Raw genomic sequence first — 22,206 nt, 5'->3', positions numbered from 1 at the left:
TCACCAGTTTAGATTATGAGTGTTAATCAAGCACAAATGAGTCCCGATTTCTGAACAGTTTTGTTTCTAAGGCATCCAAAGCAGCACATATAAACACTTGACTAAAGAGTATTTCACAGGTACTTCAGGATAGCTAAAATGCACTCAAGAGGTTATGTACATTTTGTGTCAAGTGCTGGTCCTGATGCCTTTTTGGCATCAAAATATGGCACTCTCTGTGTGACCATTATTAAAATAAAACCAAAGCAGTGTCTAAGTTAACCTTCATGTGGTAACTTTTCAGGTAAGAAACTGAATCAAAATAAACAGGGAAGGGGAAGAACAAATAAACCAGCAAACCATGAGGTGATGCAGAGGGTTATATTCCCAGGGGTGCAGGTGCCCCAGGGACTGGCTCTCAGCTGCCACAGCCCCGTGGAACAGGGTTTGTATGAAATGAAAACACTGTTGTTCCAAAATGGGTTCCTTCACCCAGCATGCAAAAGGCTGAGCCACACAAAGTAGAGATATTTGATTTATTTTCAGTTCTGTGCAGAAAAGGGTGGTAGGCAGTAAATCAACACAGCCAGCATATTGACTATCAAAACTTTGCAGACACTAATGTTGATTGGCTCCCAATTACATAGTCACTATATTAATTAATATTTAATCTTCTATTGCTTGAATTATTTTCTTGCTTCATGTGCTAATTAGCCAACAATGCTCAATCTTCTTTCCAGCTGGTGCCCACTTTTCTTCAGCTGATGCCTTTCCTTCTTCAGACAGATCCTTTCTTGATCCAGTGGGCATGATCTACTACTGAAATTACCTAGGTTCATAACTTTGCCTTGTTTTGTTCCTCATAATGTAGTTTCACCAAGTATATCTGGTTCAGCACTCTGTTATATCTGGTTTCAGTTATGTACTTAGCTTCTTTCTTCTATGTTTTTTTTTTTCCTACAGCTGCTACAATTAGTGAGACATGCTAAATATAACTTATCTATTTGGGAGCCATACACAAACATTAGAGTATGTTAAGTATATTGAAGTCAGGTATCACAGCCAACTGAGGGCTGCAATTTCTTTCTTCATTTCCTAATAAGAAAACAAAAACAAAAAAGACAAATTAGGAGTCAGTGTGAATACAAGCCTGAGAACCCTGATAACTTCTTCATCAAAAGAATCAAGAATCTGTACATATATCCAAGTGTTAGTAATATTTAGCCAATACATGTGCTAGCACCATCACAATGTCTTTCTAGCCCCACTAGCTTCAAACACGTCCTTAGGCATCTAAAACAGAGAGTAGGCCAGGTGCTCTTAAAAATAAAAAGACAGTTCCTCAAGAGCCACTACTGAAAGCTGGAACTAAAACTAGAAGACAGTAAATGCACAAAAAAAAGTCCAGTTACAAGAGCCCACAAACCTTGATATAACACAAACACATCCCTCTTCTTGCTAAAACACATTATTTTGTTAGATGAGAGAAGATTGCATTTTTCAGGAATAGTCTCCTTGACTAAAGAGAAGAGGCTTCCTCTTTTTTTTTTAAGGCAGACTTAGAAACATAAAGAATTATATGTAATTTCATGCATAAACATCTGAAAGAGAAATGGATTCAAGGATCTTGAAGCTAGAGACCAAATATCCAATCTACCTAAAACAACTCAATACTGAGAATGCCTGTCTGAGACCATGGGTGCCTCTGGAAGATTTCTGCTGAGTTGTAACAACTCAGAAATCCTCTCTCAGAGGAAGAGATTAGAGAGGTGGACTCAATAGCATCAAACCATCATAAGCAGAAAGCTCCCTACAGGTTACATTAAAGATGCTTGAGCCATGCCAAGTTAAAAAGAAAGTCTAGTGAGCCTACAGAAAAGCCTGAAATTCTTGTAATGTTTTATATCTAATTTCTTTTCAAGAATGGAATGAGTGTTATCTAAGTGTTACCATGTGTGCCTGCACGGGGAGAAAGAGGAAGTGGCAGACTGAGGAAAGCTCTCTCCTTTGACAGACCCCCACCCTGGAAAATTCTGGAGAAGGACTAGTGACAGATAGATCAGATCAACTATATGTTTGAGAGGCCTGTGTAGGTGGACCCATGGCCTTTTTCTGCTGAAACTCCCAACAATTGTGCCAAATTCAACAATGGGTTTCCAATATAAGTAGATGTCTTCTAGCCTGAAATACAAGTCTTGTGACACAGGCAACTGAGCAGTAAAGAGTGATAAATGTGAGCACATACATATGTATAACATACACACACACGTAATACCATGTGACAGAAAGTGCTACAAGACAAAAAAATTACCTCCACTAATTCAGTTTTGTCTGGATTTTCTCGCTGCTGGTAGATGCACATGCTAAGAACAGAATATAGTTTTGCCATGCTTGATATACTGACGTTCTCAGTTGCTCTGACAACAGCAGCCAACACATTCTGAAGAAAAAAAAAAGTGGAAACTACAATTCAGAATAGAACGGAAGGTATGTCCTGCTCTCATATATTGTTAAATAAAAGTGGCACTTCAGAGAGCTCATTAAATATCTTACAAGATTTAACTGGAGAAAACAAGTTAATTTCTCACACTTATTTATTAAATAAATATTATTTATTTTAGACAAAAGGAAGGTTTAAAGTCCAGACAATATTTTCTTACTCAACAGTCTAGGACATCAACTATCTTCAGAACAGTAGGGAATGACACAATCCACTTCATTAGAGAGCAGCTGCCACCAAAAAGCCACAGTTATGTTTCATCAGAAATGCAATACAGGGGCCCTGGAAAATATATCTTTGGAAGCCAGGCTACAGATCTTCAGATACAGCTGTGCCAGCTGGAAACAGAAGCTCCATAAGTGTTCCACTCTCCCCATTAGCTGGATGTGTACTGTGCCAAACACCAGTTAGCTCCTACCTCAGGAGTGGATGAACTAGCAGAATGTCTGCCTGTAACAAATCACCAATCTGTCACACAGTCCCTTCTGCTGTGGAGATGTGAATGTGATAATCTGTGGAAATGCAACACTAACAAGCTAGTGGCACCACTGCTGTTCAGTAGCTCTGTGTTGTGTGAGGTTGTGAAGATCTAGCTTAAGAAAGCAACTAGGCTGAATGAAAATATTACTGCCTCACAGCTGCTTGCCAATAACTCAGCCCTGCTCAGAGCAGTTAGCACAAGATTCAATTATTTCCCTGAACTTCCTTCTATCCAATGGGCAGGTAAGAGGCACAAAACCCACACAGTGTGCTTTCAGCTGCTGCAAACACAGCACATAGGACATGACAGAGGTGAATGGCCAACATCCCCAGGGAAACTGCTTCTAATTGCTGCCACATAGGTGACTGCATGCTTTTCTATTTGTTTGTCAAGTTCTACACCTATTACCAAGCAAATAAACAGAAACTGTCACCAACCAAACCAACTTAACAAACCCAAACAAATAATGAAAAAAGCCTATCCCATAAAAACCAAGAAGATATATTCTGGAGGTTTACCCAGCTTATTGACTTCAGGAAAGTTCCAAAGAAATTCTCTGGTACAAGCCTCCAGTTCCAGTGACATTCAGGTTAAGGAAACAAGTTTTCTAAAAAGGCATGTTTCTTGAGTGTAGCTTTCTCCTCACAGCTGAAAAATATATGTAAGCTGAAACATCTGTAAGGACTCTACCATACCATTTCTCCAGCTGGAAATAACTTTGGACCACATGCTATTAGCACTCTGACTCTAGAAAAACCTGTGTGGTTTCTCTCCATATGCAGGTAGATATGGACAACAAAACCCCCTAAAATTTGCTTTCTTAGGACACCAGCCTTAGAAGCTAGTTTAACTTCTACAAATTATGCCACAGGTTAAAAATGTGATAGAAATTGTGTGGACAAGCCCCTTCATCAGAGGGGATTCCACTCTGGTCATATTCTCGCCATACAGACGAAACATCCAAATAATGCTCTCTTTCTCAGACAGATGAACAGTGGCCTCTTCTGCTTTGACCAAACTCCAGGACTTCAACTACCAATTTCCCAATTTTTTATCCAAGCAATATTCCCTGAAAGTCAGGTCCTTCTTTCATATTCTCTCCAGTTCAAGCAAAGGGAACCTCTTTTACCCCCTGCTAGGCCCACTTTTAACCCCAGCTATAACATAGGATAACAACTACTCTCCTACAGGGACTAGAAAAACCTTATAACACTGTAATTGTATGAATGTAAAATTACAAAACTGGATTTTGAAAGAATTTTGGAAAAGCAGGTATTAGTATTTTATCCAGGAAGTGCTTTAGGTCAACCTGTTAATTTCAGGTTTAAAGCCATAACTGCTAAAAATCAAGGTCCCTTTCTGGCTCCTAATAAATGAGAACATGTAAACAGAAAAACAAAACAACCCTACCTCAATCCATCATAAAAACTGCATTAATAAGTGACAGTACTGGAAGGCTATCATTGGGCTATTCTAAAATTTAACAAGGCCTTTTACATTAAAAATCAGGAAGAGAGCCCTATCATCTAAAATACAGTAAGAGCAGTTTACACCAGCTGCAGAAACAATTGTCATGGTCCCTTACAGGCTGAATTATTTCACAAGCTAAATATTCCTCTCATAAATTGTTTGAATTGGCATTGGTTAACAGTCGACTTAACTTACAATCATAAAGAAAATGTCCTAGTTCAGTATTAAAAACATTGAAGTCAGACTTACTCTGAGCTCAGAGTAATCCACATACACTCCTCTCTTTTTAATTTGGCTTGCTTTCTTGTCCCATACTTGTGGTTGCATATCCACCTGAGAACATCTTGCAGGAAGGTGTACCTGCGAATCTGGAACGACACAAATTTAAGTCAGCACTTCTCTTAATGTATAATATATAGAGTATACATTCATACATACATACATACATATATATATATATATATATATACACACACACATACATATATATATACACACATATATATATACACATATATATATACATATATATATGTATATATACAAATATAAATACATATATATGTATATATACACACGTAGATATATATTTATATATATATATACATATATATATATGTTTATGTATATATGTATATATATATATAGAATAGAGTATCCAAAAGGTATCCTGTACCTGAAACAGGTACCTCTCTGCAATAATAGACAAAAATTTTAGTCAGTTCATGGTGCTCAAATGCAAGTACATGAAGAATGATTGAAAATGAATGAAATTGAATTGAAAATTAATGAAAAATGATGGTGAGAATTGTAACCAAAGCAAATACTGTATTAGCTGTTAACTTAGAGTAACAGAGTTTTATAAGTGAAATATCCTTACCTGCATTGTTTTTTGATGCAGGAGGTTCAGCAGCTTGTTTCATAATCAAGTCCTCATAAAACCCTTTTCTTTCAGCACAGGTAGGCCGCGGGATATTGAAAACTTCTTCACGATTAGCATTAAACAATGTTTTTATCTACACCATGAGAAGAGATTTCAGATAAAAGGCCACAAAACTTTTCTTATTTTTTGTTTATTCTAAACATTATTTTATTTTTATCGTTTATTCCAAACAAATGAGTGCATTTGTAAATTACACTGAATATTCACCTAGATAAAACAAGCTATTAAAAGTTAACATCTTGGCCTTAAAAGGCTAGATTTTCATAGAACTGCAGACTAAAATACATTCTCTAATCAACCTTCTAGTGTTTAAGATCCATGACAAAAAGTATGATGAATCAATCAGTAAGGGGTGATTTTCACCACCCCAAATATTGCTTATTGTACATTTACCCAGCCTGATGTCCTTTAGCTTGACTATTTATGACAGGTACAGAGGGAAGAGGCATGGTTCAGCAGGCAAGTGCCAACTTTTTGGTAATGTGGGTTGTTTCTGTTTTTTTGAGCTTTAAAAGGCACTTACTAATTTTGTAAAAATTTCTGTTACTTAGACAAAATAATCAGAGCAGCATATTAATATTTTAAACATCTTTCTATAACGAACACTCAGATTCTAGAAAGCATAGCATGTGTTCCTCATTAATTTTGTTAAGAAATATAACTAATAATTTATTTCCAAGTTGCTTAAACAGAAGTTAGTCCTTAGCTTTTTAATTTGTCGAGTTTCCACCTAGATGAAGAAGAAAATGAATTTTTTGTGAAATAATTTAAATTAGAAATTACATTCTATCACTAACAGTGTGACCACAGTACTTTTTCAGTAAAAATGTTTTCAGAAAAACAAGCTTTTTCCCAGCTACCTTTCAAGCACTGTCACTAAGTACACACCAAATTCACTAAGTACACACCAAATTACCTTGAAGCTACTGAACTGGCTGTCTGAAGTGTATCTATATATCTGTCTAGCAAGCACAAGTGTGTGAAAAGGGAGAAAAAGTTGGGTCAAAGTCAATCTCTTTACTCAGAAAACACTTTAGACAAATGCTTTCAGAATTGTTTTGTCTAAGCAATTTAAGAGACAGGGTTCTGGTGCCTGAGAAATAACAGCATAAATCTGCTTAATAGCAGCACAGTACTCCAATGTTCCAAGGAGCTGTAAATTAATGAGAAACTGAGTAACAAAGAAAGAAAAGTATTGACAGAAGTACCTCCTCAGGGAGATCTTCATGTGGCACATCAGATGTTGCAAGGAGCAAAACTGGAGCAAAGTATGGAATGTTATTCAGTAGTCCTGTAAAACCAGCTTTCAGTGTAGGTCCAACAGCCTCCCACCACGAAGGGATTTGTGGGATGTAAATAATACTTGGTGCTGTTCTTTGAGCTTCTCGTATCAACTGGTGAAATGAAAGCTTGGATAAGAAAACTACATCGTGTAGAACAGGCCACTAAGTAACCATATATCAGTCAGACTGTCTTGTGAAATTAGAGTGCAGAAAGCCAAGACATCAAGACAAACCAATAAATTAACAACTCCTTAGCAATAGGTAACATTTTCACTTTGACTCAAACGCAGACATTGTTATGCAGACAGAAACAGAAATTAATCAGATTTCAAAACTACTTAGAGGTTAGGTAACTCCTAAAGAGCCCCAAAACTCAGATGATGTGATGATGTGCCTGAAAAATCAAGACAACCCTTCAGCAAGATGTGTTAGCCTGGAGAAATCCCTACACAGCTGTGACTGCACCATTTCCAGTTCAGTGTGGGGCCATACCCCTGAACAAAGACCTATGTGAAAAGGTGAGGGCTAACACAATAAAAGAAGCCTGGTCACAAATCATAACTTCAAGCACATTTTATAAGAGGTGACCAGTCCTTAGCCTGCCTGAAGGGCTAGATCCCTCAGAGCCTCTCATTCCTCTCATTATCAAAGTGTCCATCAGACCAGATAATGTGCTTTGAAAGACCACAAACTGCCTACAGATGGCACCTCAGCCACAGAGAAGGGCACCAACCTACTGCATGAGGAAAGTGGCAACAGCCCTTTCACATGGCAAATTTCTCCATGGACCATTTCAGAGTAGCAATATGCAGGGAGTTCCTGTCACAAGATAGGAAATATGTGGTATACCCATGTAATAGAAAAGGTATTTCTATAGCCATAGGTGCAACCATGACATAACAAAAAGGTAATTGCTCCTCCTGCATGGCAAATGAGTATCCAGTCACATTATGTGTTTGTCCTGACTTGTACAGCTCTAAAATGCTGCTAATAAAGATAAAAATATTTTAATACAGCGATGCCAAGTAATTAAATTGATTACCTGCCTAAAGGTAGAATAAGCAAAAACTGCTTATATTTATTTTTTCTAGTTAAGGGACACACTTCACTTTGTACATTTAAGCATTCCATGAATTGCAATGCTTTCATTGCATTTCACTGCAGCAGTACAAATCGTATATGTATATTCAAAAAAACTTATTTTCACAAAAACTTTGGCTGCCCTACAAATACAATAAAAAAGACAAATAACAAAAGTGTATGATGCCATCAGGCTTATGCAGAGCCAGCTCCTGAGAGCACAGACATTTAAGAAGCAATAAAAACAACTTTCTGGATCCTATCAAGACCAGCAGGATTACCTGCCACAAAAAGGGGCTTATTAGGAGCACCTCCCATCTTCCCAAGCTGCTAGCAACATCCTCCCTCTTTAATTTCAAATAGAAATGAAAATGGCTATGTACTAATGTCCTTTTTCAGTATTGTTCCATCTACAAGAAAAGTGAATTTTCAGACAAAAGTTAAGACATAACAGCAAATCCAAATCAGGCCAACTCCACTAATAGTGAATTGTGCTTATTTCACTAGTTTAAATATCATTCAAGAATCCTACTGGATCAACCAAAAAAACCAAAAAAGATACCTGTGAGCATGTTTCTTCCTGTGATGTGCTGCTAACAAACAAGGTGGATAGATCTAGTGTATAAGCTGGAAACTTTTCCAGGGCATGTAATACAGCAGGTGCCAAATCAAAGGCCTGCCCACATCCTGGCTCTTCAACTAACAAGAACCGTGGCCTGAAAGATGTTGGCTGGTAAGAAGAACTTCTACAACAATAAGCAGAGAACAAGTTTTAAAAAGAGTGATGAAGAGGCACACAGATATTAAATGTTATTCCCATACTTTTTTTTTTTTTTGTAAATATGCTCCATGTTCTACCAAATAATAAGCTGGTCTGTGATTCTGTGATCGAGAAGACCAGTCTATTTATCAAAGTCTATTTTCTCAAAAACTGGTATCACTCCTCTGCTAAACAATCCTGCCAGTCCCCAGCATGTCTACTATTCCTTTGGCTGGGTTAAGTAACGGCTCTTAAACCTCACAGAGGGAATGTCCAGGCAAATACACACAAAACAGCTGGTCAGTAGCCTCACACAGGGCAAAAAACCAACTCTCACAGCACAAACCAGTCTGGTCTCTTCACTGTCCATACACAACCATTTTCAGCTTGTCTTGACTTAAAGTGAGATCTCTACACCTGTCAAATTTAGCTAAAATTTGGCCACAGTTCCTGGAGATGGTGGGAAGAAAGGGGCAAAAAACATATTTCTAGGAAAAAAAAGCCTAATATGGGTACTGAAACATATTATTTGTATCTGAAGAAGAACATGATGTGAGTACTTAAATTATAGCATAACACTAAATATGTGTAAGATTTATATTCATTTTATTCAGTCATTTAAGTGGTTTCATCTTTGACTTGTGTCAATTTCCTAGTCACCTTGTTTTACTTGCATGAAATACGCTTGTGAAGAGGTTTGTGCATTTTCCACATTACTATTGTACCTTTACTTGGTGAAGTCAAAGATCCTAGAGATCTAACCAAGCTCAGCAAGTAGTATTTTTTGGGCAGCATAGCCATAGGAAGGGAAAATAATATCTGACAGTAATCTATTTTTAAAACTATTGGACTACATGACTTCCACAATTGAAATGTCAAAAGATAACAAAAAATCAGCAGGGTAAAGGTAAAAAATTGCAGACATTATTTAAATTTTTCTCACAGTGATTTAACAAACCAGTTCTTGATTTTGTTTCTGATACATAATTTCTACTGGTTCAGCAATCTTGGAAGGTAGAAGGGTAAAAGGTGGTTACACAAATCCATAGAGGTTTTTAAGCTAAAAGGACAGAATGAGCTTTTGGGGTGTCTTTATTCTGTGAAAGAATACTATGGATTAAACCAACATGTTTTAATACAACAGTTTGACTTAGTAAAAGAAGGCTGAGCTGATCAGGTTGACAAGTTAGGGCAGTGTAGTCAGAACAGTTAGACCTAGTACCCAGTTATATATTCACAGTTGAATTCTTGCAAATATTGATCACCCACACACATACCCTTAACTCCTTCATCTTCTGAAGTCTCACATATCTTACATAACATTTCACAGATTCAGCCATCTCAAAAATGCCACCATAAAGAGGATAAACATGTACCTGCTAAAAGTGCGGAATTCTGCTTTTTTGCTGCCAGGCTTCTTTCCAGAGATTGATGGTAAGTTATCATCACTGTTAAACACATCATTCTCTAAAACTAGCATTTAAAGACAAGAGAAGTTTGTTATCTTTACTGAATAGTTCATATTTGGCTCTTGCTTTAATACGCCTTTGAAATCAGTGCTGGAAACCATTTCTCTTGCATTTTGTAACTTGAATGCTATTATCTGAAGAGTACATCCTACCACAGATCTAAGAAGATTGCACAAGTGTATATAAAGCTCTCCTATGTCCTATGATTTGCAGCAGATATTATCTCTCCATTGACAAACACTTGGGAGGTTTTTCCTTAGAATAAAGATGATCAGGAACTACTTCTGTAGTTCCTAGATACCAGAAAAATCCTTCTCCCCTCAATTAAGCAGTTCTTTACTATATGAGTAATAATTATTGGCTATGTCAGTTGACAAAGGAAGGGTTACAGACATCATTTATATGAACTTCCATAAAGTTTTTGACATGGTACCTCTCAGTGTCCTTCTCTTTAAATTGGAGACAGATGGATGTGATGGATGGACTGATAGATGGATAAGAAAGTGGTTGGTTGGTCACATCCAGAAGGTAGTGAATAATTGCTCAGAGTTCTAGTTGACATCAGTGACAAGTGGTCTCCCTCAGGGTCTCTACTGGGACTACTGTTATTTAATATATTCATTAATGACAGATGAAGGAATTGAGGGTAAGCTCAGTAAATTAGCTGATGACACCAAGCTGAGTGGTCCAGCTGACACACCTGAAGGACAGGATGCCATCCAGAGGGACCTGGACAAGCTCAAGAACTGGGACAATAGGAATCTCATGAGGTTCAACAGCTCCAAGTTCCAGGTGCTGTACTTGAGTCAGGGCAATCCCCAGTATCAACACAAGCTGGGGATGAACAGATCAAGAGCAGCCCTGTCAAGAATGACTTAGGGCTGCTGGTGGCTGAGAGGCTGGACATGACCCAGCAATGTGATCTTGCATCCCAGAAAGCCAATTGTATCTGGGGCTGCATCCAGAGCAGCGTGGGCAGCAGGACAGGGAGGGGATCTGCCCCTCTCCTCTGCTCTTATGAGACCCCACCTGCAGTCCCAGCACAGGGCCACCAAGATGATGAGAGGGATGGAGCACCTCTGGTATGAGGAAAGGCTGAGAAAATTGCATTTGTTTAGCCTGGAAAAGACAAGGCTTCAGGGTGACCTACTTTTGGCTTTCCAGTACCTGAAGAAACCTACAGGAAAGATGGAGAGGGATTCCTGACAAGAGTAGGAGTGGGAGGACAAGGTGGAATGTGTTCAGACTGAAAGTAAGTTTAGATTGGATATTAGGAAAAAATTCTTTACTGTGAGAGTGGTGAGGCATTGAAACAGGTTGCCCAGAGAAGTCATAGATGCCCAATTCTTGGAATTCTTCAAAGCCAGGCTGGATGGAGCTCTGAGCAACCTGGTCTTGTGGAAGGTATCCCTGTCCAAGGCAGGAGGGCTGGAACTAGATCACCTTTAAGGTCCCTTCCAATGCAGATCATTCTATGATTCTACAGTTTGGAAGGAAGTGCTTCATATGTGAAACCTTAGATCCATCTCTGAAATGATTAACGGGGTGTGAGCTACTGTCTGTAACAGGGGGCTCCACCAGAGAACCCATAGCTCTCCACTGGATACTGCGAGCCACACACAGCTCCTACTCTGCACACACAAAGTATGAAATTGCACTGTCATTATGGCTGAGAAGTTTGCATATTTTGGTTGCAGAAATATAAGTTTTTGCTTTGGCAGGATTTTAAACAATTAGATGTCATTGTAATACCTCGGTTCTTCATCAGTGCAAGTTTTGCATGGGGAAATGCTCTCTGCAAGGCTAGTAAAATTCTTTCCAGAGTGTTTTCTAACAGCGGCTTTGAAATAGCTGGTAGTGCTCTCCCAGGTGAAGTCCCAGCTCTCTGTGATGCTGGAACAATCTTCTGCATGGCAGTGGCAAAATCTTTTGCCGTTACTTTAATCGACCTGGCATCTATCTTCAGTCTTTTGTCACTCTCATGTATCTGCGGATAGCGGCGGCGCAAAGCACAGAGCCCAGCTTCAACACACAAGGCTTTGATATCAGCACCACAGAATCCTGACAAGCAAAACAAGAACCACGTGTTACACCAACATATATATGTGTTATATGGGTTAAAAGCTGTCTGAATGGCTGGGCCAAGAGCGCTAGTGAATGATGCTAGTCCAGTTGGAGGGTTCACTTGTGGTGCTCCCCAAGGCTCAGTACTGAGTCCAGTTCTTTTTAATACCTTTAGCAATGACATGGATGAGAGGATTGAGTACACTCTCAGTAAGACTGTGGACAACACTATGTTGGGTGGGAGTGCTGATCTGCTGCAGAGCAGGAATGCTCTGCAGGGGTATCTGGACAGGCTGGATCAATGGGTATGAGGTTCAACAAAGCCAGGTGCTGGCTCCTGCACTTCAGTCACAGCCCCATGCAGTGCTACAGGTTGGGGGACAGAGTGGCTGAACACTGCCCAGGGAAAAAGGATCCACACTCCTTTAAAACTCACCAACACATTTCTCAGCCAGGTCTTCAAGTAAGTTGTCTGATGGCTTCAGGGTCCAGTCTCGTGTATGAATTTTGAAAATTTCTAATCTTGCCTAGAAACAAAATGGTTACATTTTAATTTGCTTTAATTTTTCCCTTAAGAAAATAACCACAACAAAAAGCCCCCAAACCTCTCACACTAGCACAAATACTTTTACTGTCTGCTAAACTTCTAAGTATTTTAAGCAGCCGTTATTAATACACTTGCTGCTTCTTCAAGCAGGAAATATAATCATTCTTAAATTCTTACATCAAACTCTTGTGGGGGATGCAGTGAAATAAAAAACAGATGCATCTTCTATAAAAGGTGAATTCCATAAGTGTGAGACCTAAAGATTTTGAAGAACAAATTGCAGTAAAGCCTCATCTGCAAATAGATATTTTTCATCAAAGAAAATTCTCTCAAATTTAGCAAAATTCCACAATGACAGGTTTCAGTAGTTCATCAAATTTGCTTTTCTGGCAGTTCATCCAAAGTAAACAGTCCCAGTTCATTTAGAATTGCTACGGTTGCTACCAAGAACAAAAACAGTGACTCAAACTACTGTCACTCATCCAGGTAATCTCAAACATTGCCCATTTTCATCTCTGATCCTAGCAATCTCTTGGTACACAGATTAATTATGGCACACTTCTAGAATTCTTCCACAGCAGGGAATTGTGTATTAGATCTGTTTCATGGCACCTTGTCTCTTGCTCCTGAGAGCAGATAAATACTGGATACAAATGCTTGTGCTAAATACACTGTTTCATGCAATTCTACTAGCCTTCAATCCAATTAGCCTTTTATCTTTGCTCCAAAAATTGCCAAGAAATATCAGTGATAGCCAGAGAAAAAACCACAAAAGCAGGGTTACAGTTTTGCACACCATCTCTCTCCCAACCATCCCCACCCCAATATTTTTGGTTGCTATAAAACAAATTTCTTCATTGTTTAGCTGTTGCCATTGAACTTGAAGTTTACTTCATATCTTTGTCCAAGAAAGAAGCAACTAGTTGTTGACATCATCTAATTCCTTTATATATTCAGCACCAGGTTTGCCCCTCACAGTACAATGGAATGGCTGCAGATATCTCTCTTGTGTCCAAGCTGTGCACTACAGATGGAGACTTGCACTGCTCCACAGTGCTGCCTTGTTACAGGGGTTTGTTATGGACTTTTCCACAAAAGGTTGATTTCAAGTTCTGACCTCTTTGTTTGGCAAATTGAAGCGGAATTCTCGTTCAAAGCGCCCAGGTCTTCGTAAAGCAGGATCTATAGAATCCAGTCTGTTGGTGGCTCCTATTACTATAACCTCTCCTCTGCTGGCTAAGCCATCCATAAGTGTCAGAAGTGTCCCCACAACAGAGCTAACAGAAAAATAGAATTCTCATTCACTGGTTTAGTAAATTTTCTTCAGTGTCACATAACCTTCTCCACTGATCCTTCAAAAAGGACAAGTTTTTATTGACAAGATACTGATCAGTGAAAGAATGAATTCTTTTAAGACATAGCAAAATACAGATAAGGTAACATAGACCTTGTACTGATACAAAGCTTAGTGAATTGTTTAAAAATCATCTGAAATTCACTAGCACAGAATCACTGGTTTTCAGGTTAAATGAAGGTGTCACATTAAGATAAATAGGTTGTACAAAGATCAAACATCCTCTACATAGACACAAAACATGTCCTACCTATGAACTTGGTCTTGTTTGCTGGACCGTACAGGAGCAAGAGCATCGATCTCATCAAAGAAAATAATTGAAGGTCGCATCTGGTAGGCCTACAAAGAAAACACTGACATCAGAAAAACAATACTCCTTGAAAGAGAAAATGCATTAAAGACATTATGGTTGGAAAGGCGCTGGAACTAGATTTTTCAGACTACCATCAGGGATCTCTCTTAATTAACCTAAAGTGAAACAGCAGCCTGTCAACAGAATACAGCAGCCTGTCGACCCACTGAGACTGGGTGACAGGAAACAAATCATACCAGTAGTTTTTACTGCTATTTCACAACCATAAGAACAGAGACAGGATTCAAAGTTTCTGGAAGTGACCTTCCATTACTAATTTAAAGGAACATGTTTTCACCCTGCATCTGTTTCCCTCTCACCTAAACCTACAATCTCACCTAAAGCTCCTTGAGATCTTTTTGGTGACTGAGTTGTGTGTATGGTGGAGGGTTTTTTGAGGATGGAGGTGCTGATTTTCTTCTTTGCTTTACTAATCTTTTCAATACATCTCAAAAGACTCCACTGAAAAAGCGAATACTGATAATCCCATTTCAGTGGAAGGAGATTACAAAACATGAAAAGAGAGAGATCTTCTTGACCACAAAAAGTTAATTACAATTCCAGCAGAACACATGGCATGTTTCAACCTTACCTGCTCAAACACTAGACGAAGCTGTCGTTCGGATTCTCCTACCCACTTGCTCATGCAGTCAGCAGCACTTCTCATAAAAAAGGTTACTTTCCTGTCACCTCTGCTACATTCATTAGCTAGTGCACGAGCAACCAGGGTCTTTCCAGTCCCTGGTGGACCATAGAATAGACAGCCTCTACAATTTAAAAGAAAGAAATTTTTTAAAAATTCACATAAGAAAAAACATCATGGAAAAGTATCTGTTACAACCCCCATCCCTAAAGCACACGACTCTGTTCACTTAAGATGAGCATTTTGTGGATAAGGTAGTAACAGCTGAAGTGTGAGAAAGTCTAAAGTGTTCCTACACAATTCTGCAAGGCAGCAAATAAAATTAATAAAGAGAATAATGCAGGTGTAAAAAATCTTGAGAAAAGATGGTAGCATCCCAGTTCTGACAAACCAACAGAGATAGTTAGAGTAGAATGGAGCAAAACAAGAGCAAAGATTCTTCCAATACAGAATCTGAGACTGGGCTAACAGGAATCATCAGTTCTTTTTCAATGATAAACTGCATATTCATTCTTGTTTTCACAGAAGATTTGAGAGTAAAGCATTTCATTCTCCCTTGAAAAGCTTTAATTTACTGGATTTGGTCTCCTTTTGCTGGTGATTAAGGAAGTAGTCTAAAAATGGGAAGATAGTCTGCATTTCTGTATTTCCACCAACAAGAAGAGCCAATGCACTGCTGCTCAAAACCAATTTCAATGAAAAAGAAGCAAAATGCAGATTTTTCTTTTCAATATTTGTAATACTTTTAAAGTCACTGGAAGCAAAGAATTTGAAGTCCTATTTCAATATACCAAGACCAAGGATAAATAAAGCTAATGAATCTCTAATAATCTCATTTCATAACACAGAACTCACTTAGCTCTGTAAGGAGGTGACAGATTCTTATTTTAGCCCAAGCACAAAAAACACTGCAAAGTTCTAGTTGGAAGTCCCATCAATTGTAAAGCTAATACCTGAAAATACTTGGGGAAAAAAAGGGTTGGTGTAAGATAGAGCTGGACTTCCACAAAACAAACTACAGTTAACTAGCAGCAAATAATTCCTTCTTGCTCACAAACTAATCAAGTCCACTTGCATGCCAGACTCTAAAGGAAAAAATCTCCAACTCCACCTTTTAAAGGATAGTCTTGCCACACAATAAATCTCTGAACCTACATATATGCTGTATTCTATCCTTTTTTTTTTCTTACTACTTTTTATTAGTGCTAAAAAGAACCATAAACACTGCTGAACATTTTGAAGCATGGAAACATGTTGATATTCTCCTGAAAATAACTGAGTTAAGAACTTATCGTTTTAAATGGTGTCTCTTACCTTGGAGGTTTAAATTTCAATATCTCAAAGACATCAGGATAAAGCAACGGCAAAATGACCATCTCTTTCAAAGCTGAAATGTGGTCAGATAGACCACCCACACCATGAAATTGCACCTAAAGATGAAGTCAACAGAACACATGCTAAAGAAAGCTGCAACGTCTAGAAGGTTGCATCACAAATTGGATGTCAGTAGAAAGAAAATGTTAGTGGCAATTTGAAAATTGCTTGAGAGAACACTGTAAGTCAAGGGAGCTGCAGATGGCCCATTACTGGAAGCTTTCATAAATACTGCACGTTTCACTGGCACAGTGAAGTAAAAAATACTTACTGAACCATCTATTTGCATTTGCTGCACGCCAGCCAGACTTGCTCCAATTTTCATGTGATCACTGTGAACTTCATTTAAGTTGCCTTTCCGAGTTGCTTCAGTTTTTGTGTGATCATTTGAAGCTCCCTTTATGTGTTTTTTCTTAGAGTTGGATGAAGGAGACCTAATTTAAGTTAGGGAGAAAGAAAAAAGTGCTTTTAACTTATGATGCAATTAGATGGTTTTTGATTTTCTAATGACAGCAAATGAATCCAAAAGATCTTATAAATGAGCATAAACTTCCTAAATAGCTATTCATTCCAACTGTTTAAACTGCCCTGAGTAAATAGAGAACTTTAAACTGAGATAATTATTTTAACAACTCTTAGCACTTACAAATATGACTATTGCAACTTATAATTTAGAATTTTATTAGGCATTTTTCTTGTTTAAGGATAGTTTCATAAAGAAACATGAACTCTCCTGAGTAATTGAATAAAAAAATCCTTTGAAAGTTCCATACAGCTCTCCCTGTAAACTGTCTTCAGTTTTAATAAATTGTACCCTTCAAGATAAGGTCTTACATTCTAACATTTTCAGAGGAATATCGCGGCTTTCCATTCCAGAAAAATGAATTTCATTACACAGTCTCAGCCACAACCCTCATCATCACCTTACCAGTGACCAAAAATACAGAATTTTCAAATAAAATCTAATGACTAGTAAAAAGGATGGCCTCCCCTGCAGTGTTTCTTTCCCTTATACCCTCAGACTACCACAGTAATAATCTGCAATTATATTAATCCCTAACCAGTCCAAACCAGACCAAAAAACCTTGAAAGCATTATTCAGTCATATGACCAACAACACTCTTATAAAGGGGAGCTATCACCAACCTTTTAGGTTTTTTGGCTGAATCTCTCCTTTTGACAAGTGAAGCATGGCTTCGTTTACGTTTTCTTATATCTGTTGAAAGCAAGGAATTTATAATTTGTTACAAACAAGTTTGAGAGTAACCAGTCAGAGGCAGAAAATGGGACAGGTATTATCTAAATTCAGGGAAAGTTTGAAAGAGGAGATGTTGGGTGGTTTAATCAGTGCACAATAGAAGTAAAAACACACACAGCTGATTTTTAAGAAAAATTGAAAACCACAAGAGTAACATTAATATTATTAAGTGTCTTCAATTGCTATTTTTTAAAGGTAAATAGGTCATTTTTTTAACTGAAAAGGGACAATAAGGATACCAAATGGCAAGAGAAAAAATAGAATGCTCACAGGATACATGCATTCAATAAAATTTACTGGCAGAAAGAAGTATAAAATATAAAGAGAAATTGTGTGCATGTATTTTCATTTAAAAAAGACCCTAAACCAATAACTGCCCACTTCCATGCAAGAAATTAGCTCTCAAGAGAAACTGCATATATATGTTATTGTATAACATAAGTTATTGGGTCTGTCTGGGATAGGAGTTAATTTTCCCCACACCAGCCCTCACAGTGCTGTGCTGTGCCTTGGTAGCTGCAAAGGTGTTGATAACACACCAGTGTTTTGGCTGCTGCTGAGCAGTGCTGGCACACATCAGTGCTGTATCCCCAGCATTCCACTCCCAAGCAGTAGGCTGGCAAGATCCTGGGAGGGGACACACCTGGGATAGCTGACCCAAATTAACCAAAGGGATTTTCCATACCATAGGACATCAGCTTAGCTATAAAAGTTAACAAAAGTAGGATGAAGGTGGGGCACTTGTAATTTAAAATGTTTGCATTCTGGAGCAATCACTGCACATGCTGAAGCCCTGCTTCCTGGGAAGCAGCCAGACATCCCTGGCTGATGGGAAGTAGAAAACAAAACCTTTTTTTCATTGTTTGTGCACAACCTTTTTCTTTCGCTTTGGTGAACTGCCTTAACCTCCAAGTTGTCTTCCATCTCACTTCCTCTCCCCAGTTCAACTGAGAAGCAGGAGTGACAGAGCAGCTTGGTGAGCACAGGTGTCCAGCCAGGGCCAGCCCAGCACACCTACTTTCCAGTGGGGACTGATAGCGCTCGACAGCTTTCCTCTGCCGGAAGGAGCGACGCAGACCTTTGCCTTCTTGTCCTTCATCCCTTTCTGGAGAAACCGCTGCACATCAACACAACGTTGGGCTGTGTAAGTACTGTTGCAAATGTGAGGGATTCAAAACACACTACACGACGTATTCCCATCTGTCCACAACTTCCTACTTTGTAAGCATTTTGGAAAATCATGGATTTTTTTTTTTTCCCTCTGAATACCTGCTCTGAGCTCACTACAGTAGGGCCCTAGAGCTTATAGCCTGTAATGGCAATAGCAACATAAATCCTTTAACAGATGAAAAACAACATGTAGTTCAGCCCATCTCAATTGACAGGACAAGGCTTTTGGCTAGAGCATGGTCAAGAAAATTTAAAGCAGAAATAGCCTACAATGCTACCTTGATCATCAGATTTTTCATTGCTAGTTCTTCCCATATTGAGGCTTTCCTAATTAAGAAAAAGAAAAAAGATCAGTCAGAAATATGCAAAAAACTTGAGGGCATATTTGGGAGTTTTATAGCAACATTATCAAGGTAATCCATATACAAAAAAGATTAAATTAGGCACAGGAGGAGAGAATGGGAGCATCTCTCTGGTACCCAGGATTAATAACAAGTATTTCTGCTCTAAAATAAGGTTTAGTACATATGATAATTAAACACTTCACCAGATGCAAAAAAGAGTGAATGAATTAATCCCAGGTAAATAATCCAAGAGTTTAGCAGAACCTAGGACAAAGCAAATCCTAGCAGACAAAAAAATCATCCTGGCATTTTGGAGATGATAAACTAAGTATTATGGAAAATTCTGGTTTCAGAACCAGAATAGTTAAAAAACAAACAAACAAGTAAACAAACCAAAGAAAACATCAAGGGAATTCAGATCTAAAAAACAAACAAAAAAAAGACCTATCAAAGCAGGCTATGAAGATTTCAATAACAAAGCACCTTTCATTCAAAAAGACAGCAGACTAAATAGAGGAAAACTAAGAGGGGAATATGGCTGCTGAATATAATTTTAACATGAGTTCTTCTCACAACAGAGACTACTTGAGCTCACAGGCGAGGCTGGCAAAAAAAAAACAAACAGATAAAGCAGGCATCAGTTTTTAGTAAGATTTGAAGTAAAAACTCAAGCCCTGAAACAGCTGTTCATAAGCAGAGTCCATTCAAAAGTCATAAGGCAATTCAGAAAGCATAGTTTACGGCATGTATTGCAGCATTTCACTGCTATTTTCTTCTGAAGAAGATATTTCCTCCACCATTAGAGTATTCACTAATGCTGTAAGGTATTCACTACAACTGGAGAACAAAAATAAATAGTTTTCTAGACTAAACTGCACTTTGGAAGAAGTTTGTTGAGCTAAATTAAAAATGCAACTAAGTAATTCCTCTGCCTGAAACACCCTACTAATCTTCTCCCTGTCATCCACTTTTTTGCTGACCTGCTTCTGAAGTACTAAGATACAAAGTTGATATGTAAGAGCAAAGATAGGCAGGTACAAAAAGCCTAATTGAAACCAGCACACATAGCCAGTACGATGTTTCAATATAATGTGCACAAAGCAAGTCATTGACCTCCAGCCAAGCTTTTCAACGCCACTTAAAAATTAAGTCAAAAAGTTACTTTTTCACAGAGAGATTTAAGAACAAGTGGTGAAGCATTTGCAAACAAACGCCATTTTCAGGTTTATTTTCCCCTCTTGCTGAACACAATTTAAAAAATCTAATTAACCAATAAAAAAAAAAAAGAATTCTGAAGATCATATTAAGATACCAGAAAGAAATTATGGAAGTTTGTCATCACACTTACATTGCTCTGCATGATAGCATTAAGTCATTTTTAGTTCACAGCCTTCCTCACACAAGCAGACTCACAGAGTGTGTTGGAAGGAAGCAACAAGGACCATGGACTTCAACTCTTAAGACTGCTTATTCTTCTTGTAACTGGAATTAAGGTCTTACACTGATTTTATATGACTACATATGGTAGAAAGAACATCTCATTGCTGTTACATTTTGCAAACCTTTCAGAAAACACTGTCAGTGTGGGCTTCACAAAGACACACAGACAGAAACACTAGGACTGCTCCACTTTGTACCCAACTTTCCATGTCTTAACTTGACCTGGCATTAGAAAATAAGTTTTAAGCTCAAAAGAAAAGTTTATTAAATATGAAGGTGCTTCTGATGCCAAGAAAACTGATTTGGAGAGAAATTTTAATCTACTGAAAGTCACAGCACAGCGTGATTGTTTTGGAGCACAGGAACCAGCCCACACACAACAAGAGGCTCAGGTGTGATGATCTCTCTGCAGCAGGCAATCCCAAAATGAGGACACCATTAGCCAATTTAAACATTAGCAGTTCCTAAATTCTTCACACATGAAACACTGGCAAAGCATGTCCTTCTGAACATACTCAGAAATGAAGTCTTAAACAGCCACAAGAACCTGTTGCCAAAAAAGGCTCAGGTTCAAGAGCTTGGCTGCAATGTACAAAGGCCAACACTTTATACAACTAGCATTTGAACAATAATGACAGGACGTACCCATGCAGGCAGAGTAAAAGAGAGGGACCCTGTGTGCCAGCTGCAGTGGAATGTTTACAGAAAGGCCCTGAGGCTGCTTAGCAACAGCCCCTCTCCAAAGTTCCAGCCTTGGCCACACCCAGTCCTGCTGGGACTCTACTGCAGAAAGTCCCACCTGCAGCCCAGAACTTCACAATTGCAGAATCGTGGAATGGTTTGGATTGGTGGGAACCTTCAAAGATAATTTTATTTAAGCCTCTCTGCTGTGAGCAGGGACCCCTTTCACCAGACCAGGTGGCCCATCCAAGTGGCCTACAATGGGGTATCCACACCTTCTCCAGGCAGCCTGTTCCAGCTCCTGGCCAGCCTCCCTCCAAGGGCCCATTGTACATGTAGGGAAGTATCAGCCTAAACACATTTATCTCTTGCTGCCAGGAGCAACACCTTCTTCTGTCATCAAAAGGAGAAAATCCCTAGCCAATATTATTCACAAAGGCTTACTAATAGGGCTGATTTAAGTAACATTGCAAGATGGGGAAAAGCCCTAGTCACTATTAAATCTGACAAACAAATCAGATTGATTTGTAGTGGTGTAAGTACTTTGTCCAGTCTGCAGCTTTGGTGGACCTTAAAATCGCCTATTCTTCAGCTTTTATCCCAACCTATACTACAGAAAGTATAATGTGAAACAGGTTTGATAGGATTATTTTCCATAAATATAAATGAACTGGCATTAATTCTTCTACTCGCTTTTAATTTGTTATTAATTCAGTTTTGTGTTATCTGTTCCATTACTTTTTCCAAGGAATTATTTGACACTGACAAGTCTGTAATTTCCTGGCTCATTTCTTTTATTCTATGTAAATATTGGCATGTTACCTTTCCTTTGCTCTTCTGAAATTTCACCTGTGTAGCAAGAGTTACAACTCCTCAACAGTGCCTTTAAACCAGTAGGACACAGATTATCAAAACCTGATAATTTAAAAATGTTTCATTTCCTGTTCCAAAGCAAAACTAAAAACAGCTTCAAAGTTCCTGAAGAAGATATAGCTCTTATCCCTCCAAATCAAG

At 38.4% G+C, this 22,206-nt stretch overlaps 1 protein-coding gene across 3 annotated transcripts; it reads right to left on the bottom strand.

Moving 5' to 3' along the window:
- Window positions 1-502: 502 nt before the first annotated feature.
- LOC130250079 (ATPase family AAA domain-containing protein 2-like) lies at window positions 503-21,231 on the bottom strand. 3 transcript variants are annotated; one of them, XM_056485411.1, is made up of 18 exons: window positions 21,157-21,231; window positions 19,006-19,054; window positions 18,432-18,674; window positions 17,446-17,515; window positions 16,571-16,733; window positions 16,240-16,355; window positions 14,875-15,049; window positions 14,181-14,269; window positions 13,694-13,853; window positions 12,466-12,556; window positions 11,718-12,026; window positions 9,873-9,963; window positions 8,299-8,482; window positions 6,582-6,767; window positions 5,311-5,446; window positions 4,680-4,798; window positions 2,291-2,419; window positions 503-1,074 (listed from the first exon to the last, which is right to left on the bottom strand). In XM_056485411.1, exons 2-18 carry the CDS (start codon window positions 19,040-19,042, stop codon window positions 1,036-1,038), a joined length of 2,337 nt encoding a protein of 778 aa, XP_056341386.1. In that variant the 5' UTR covers window positions 19,043-19,054; window positions 21,157-21,231; the 3' UTR covers window positions 503-1,035. The 3 variants fall into 3 exon arrangements, with proteins under 3 accessions (XP_056341386.1, XP_056341387.1, XP_056341388.1); XM_056485412.1 differs by having other exon boundaries at window positions 18,576-18,674; window positions 21,157-21,222; XM_056485413.1 differs by lacking the exon at window positions 18,432-18,674.
- Window positions 21,232-22,206: the final 975 nt, after the last annotated feature.

This window comes from Oenanthe melanoleuca, chromosome 2 (genome assembly GCF_029582105.1).
Source record: "Oenanthe melanoleuca isolate GR-GAL-2019-014 chromosome 2, OMel1.0, whole genome shotgun sequence".
In the NCBI taxonomy this organism is placed as follows: Eukaryota; Metazoa; Chordata; class Aves; order Passeriformes; family Muscicapidae; genus Oenanthe; species Oenanthe melanoleuca.
This window is presented reverse-complemented; position numbering and strand designations above follow the sequence as displayed.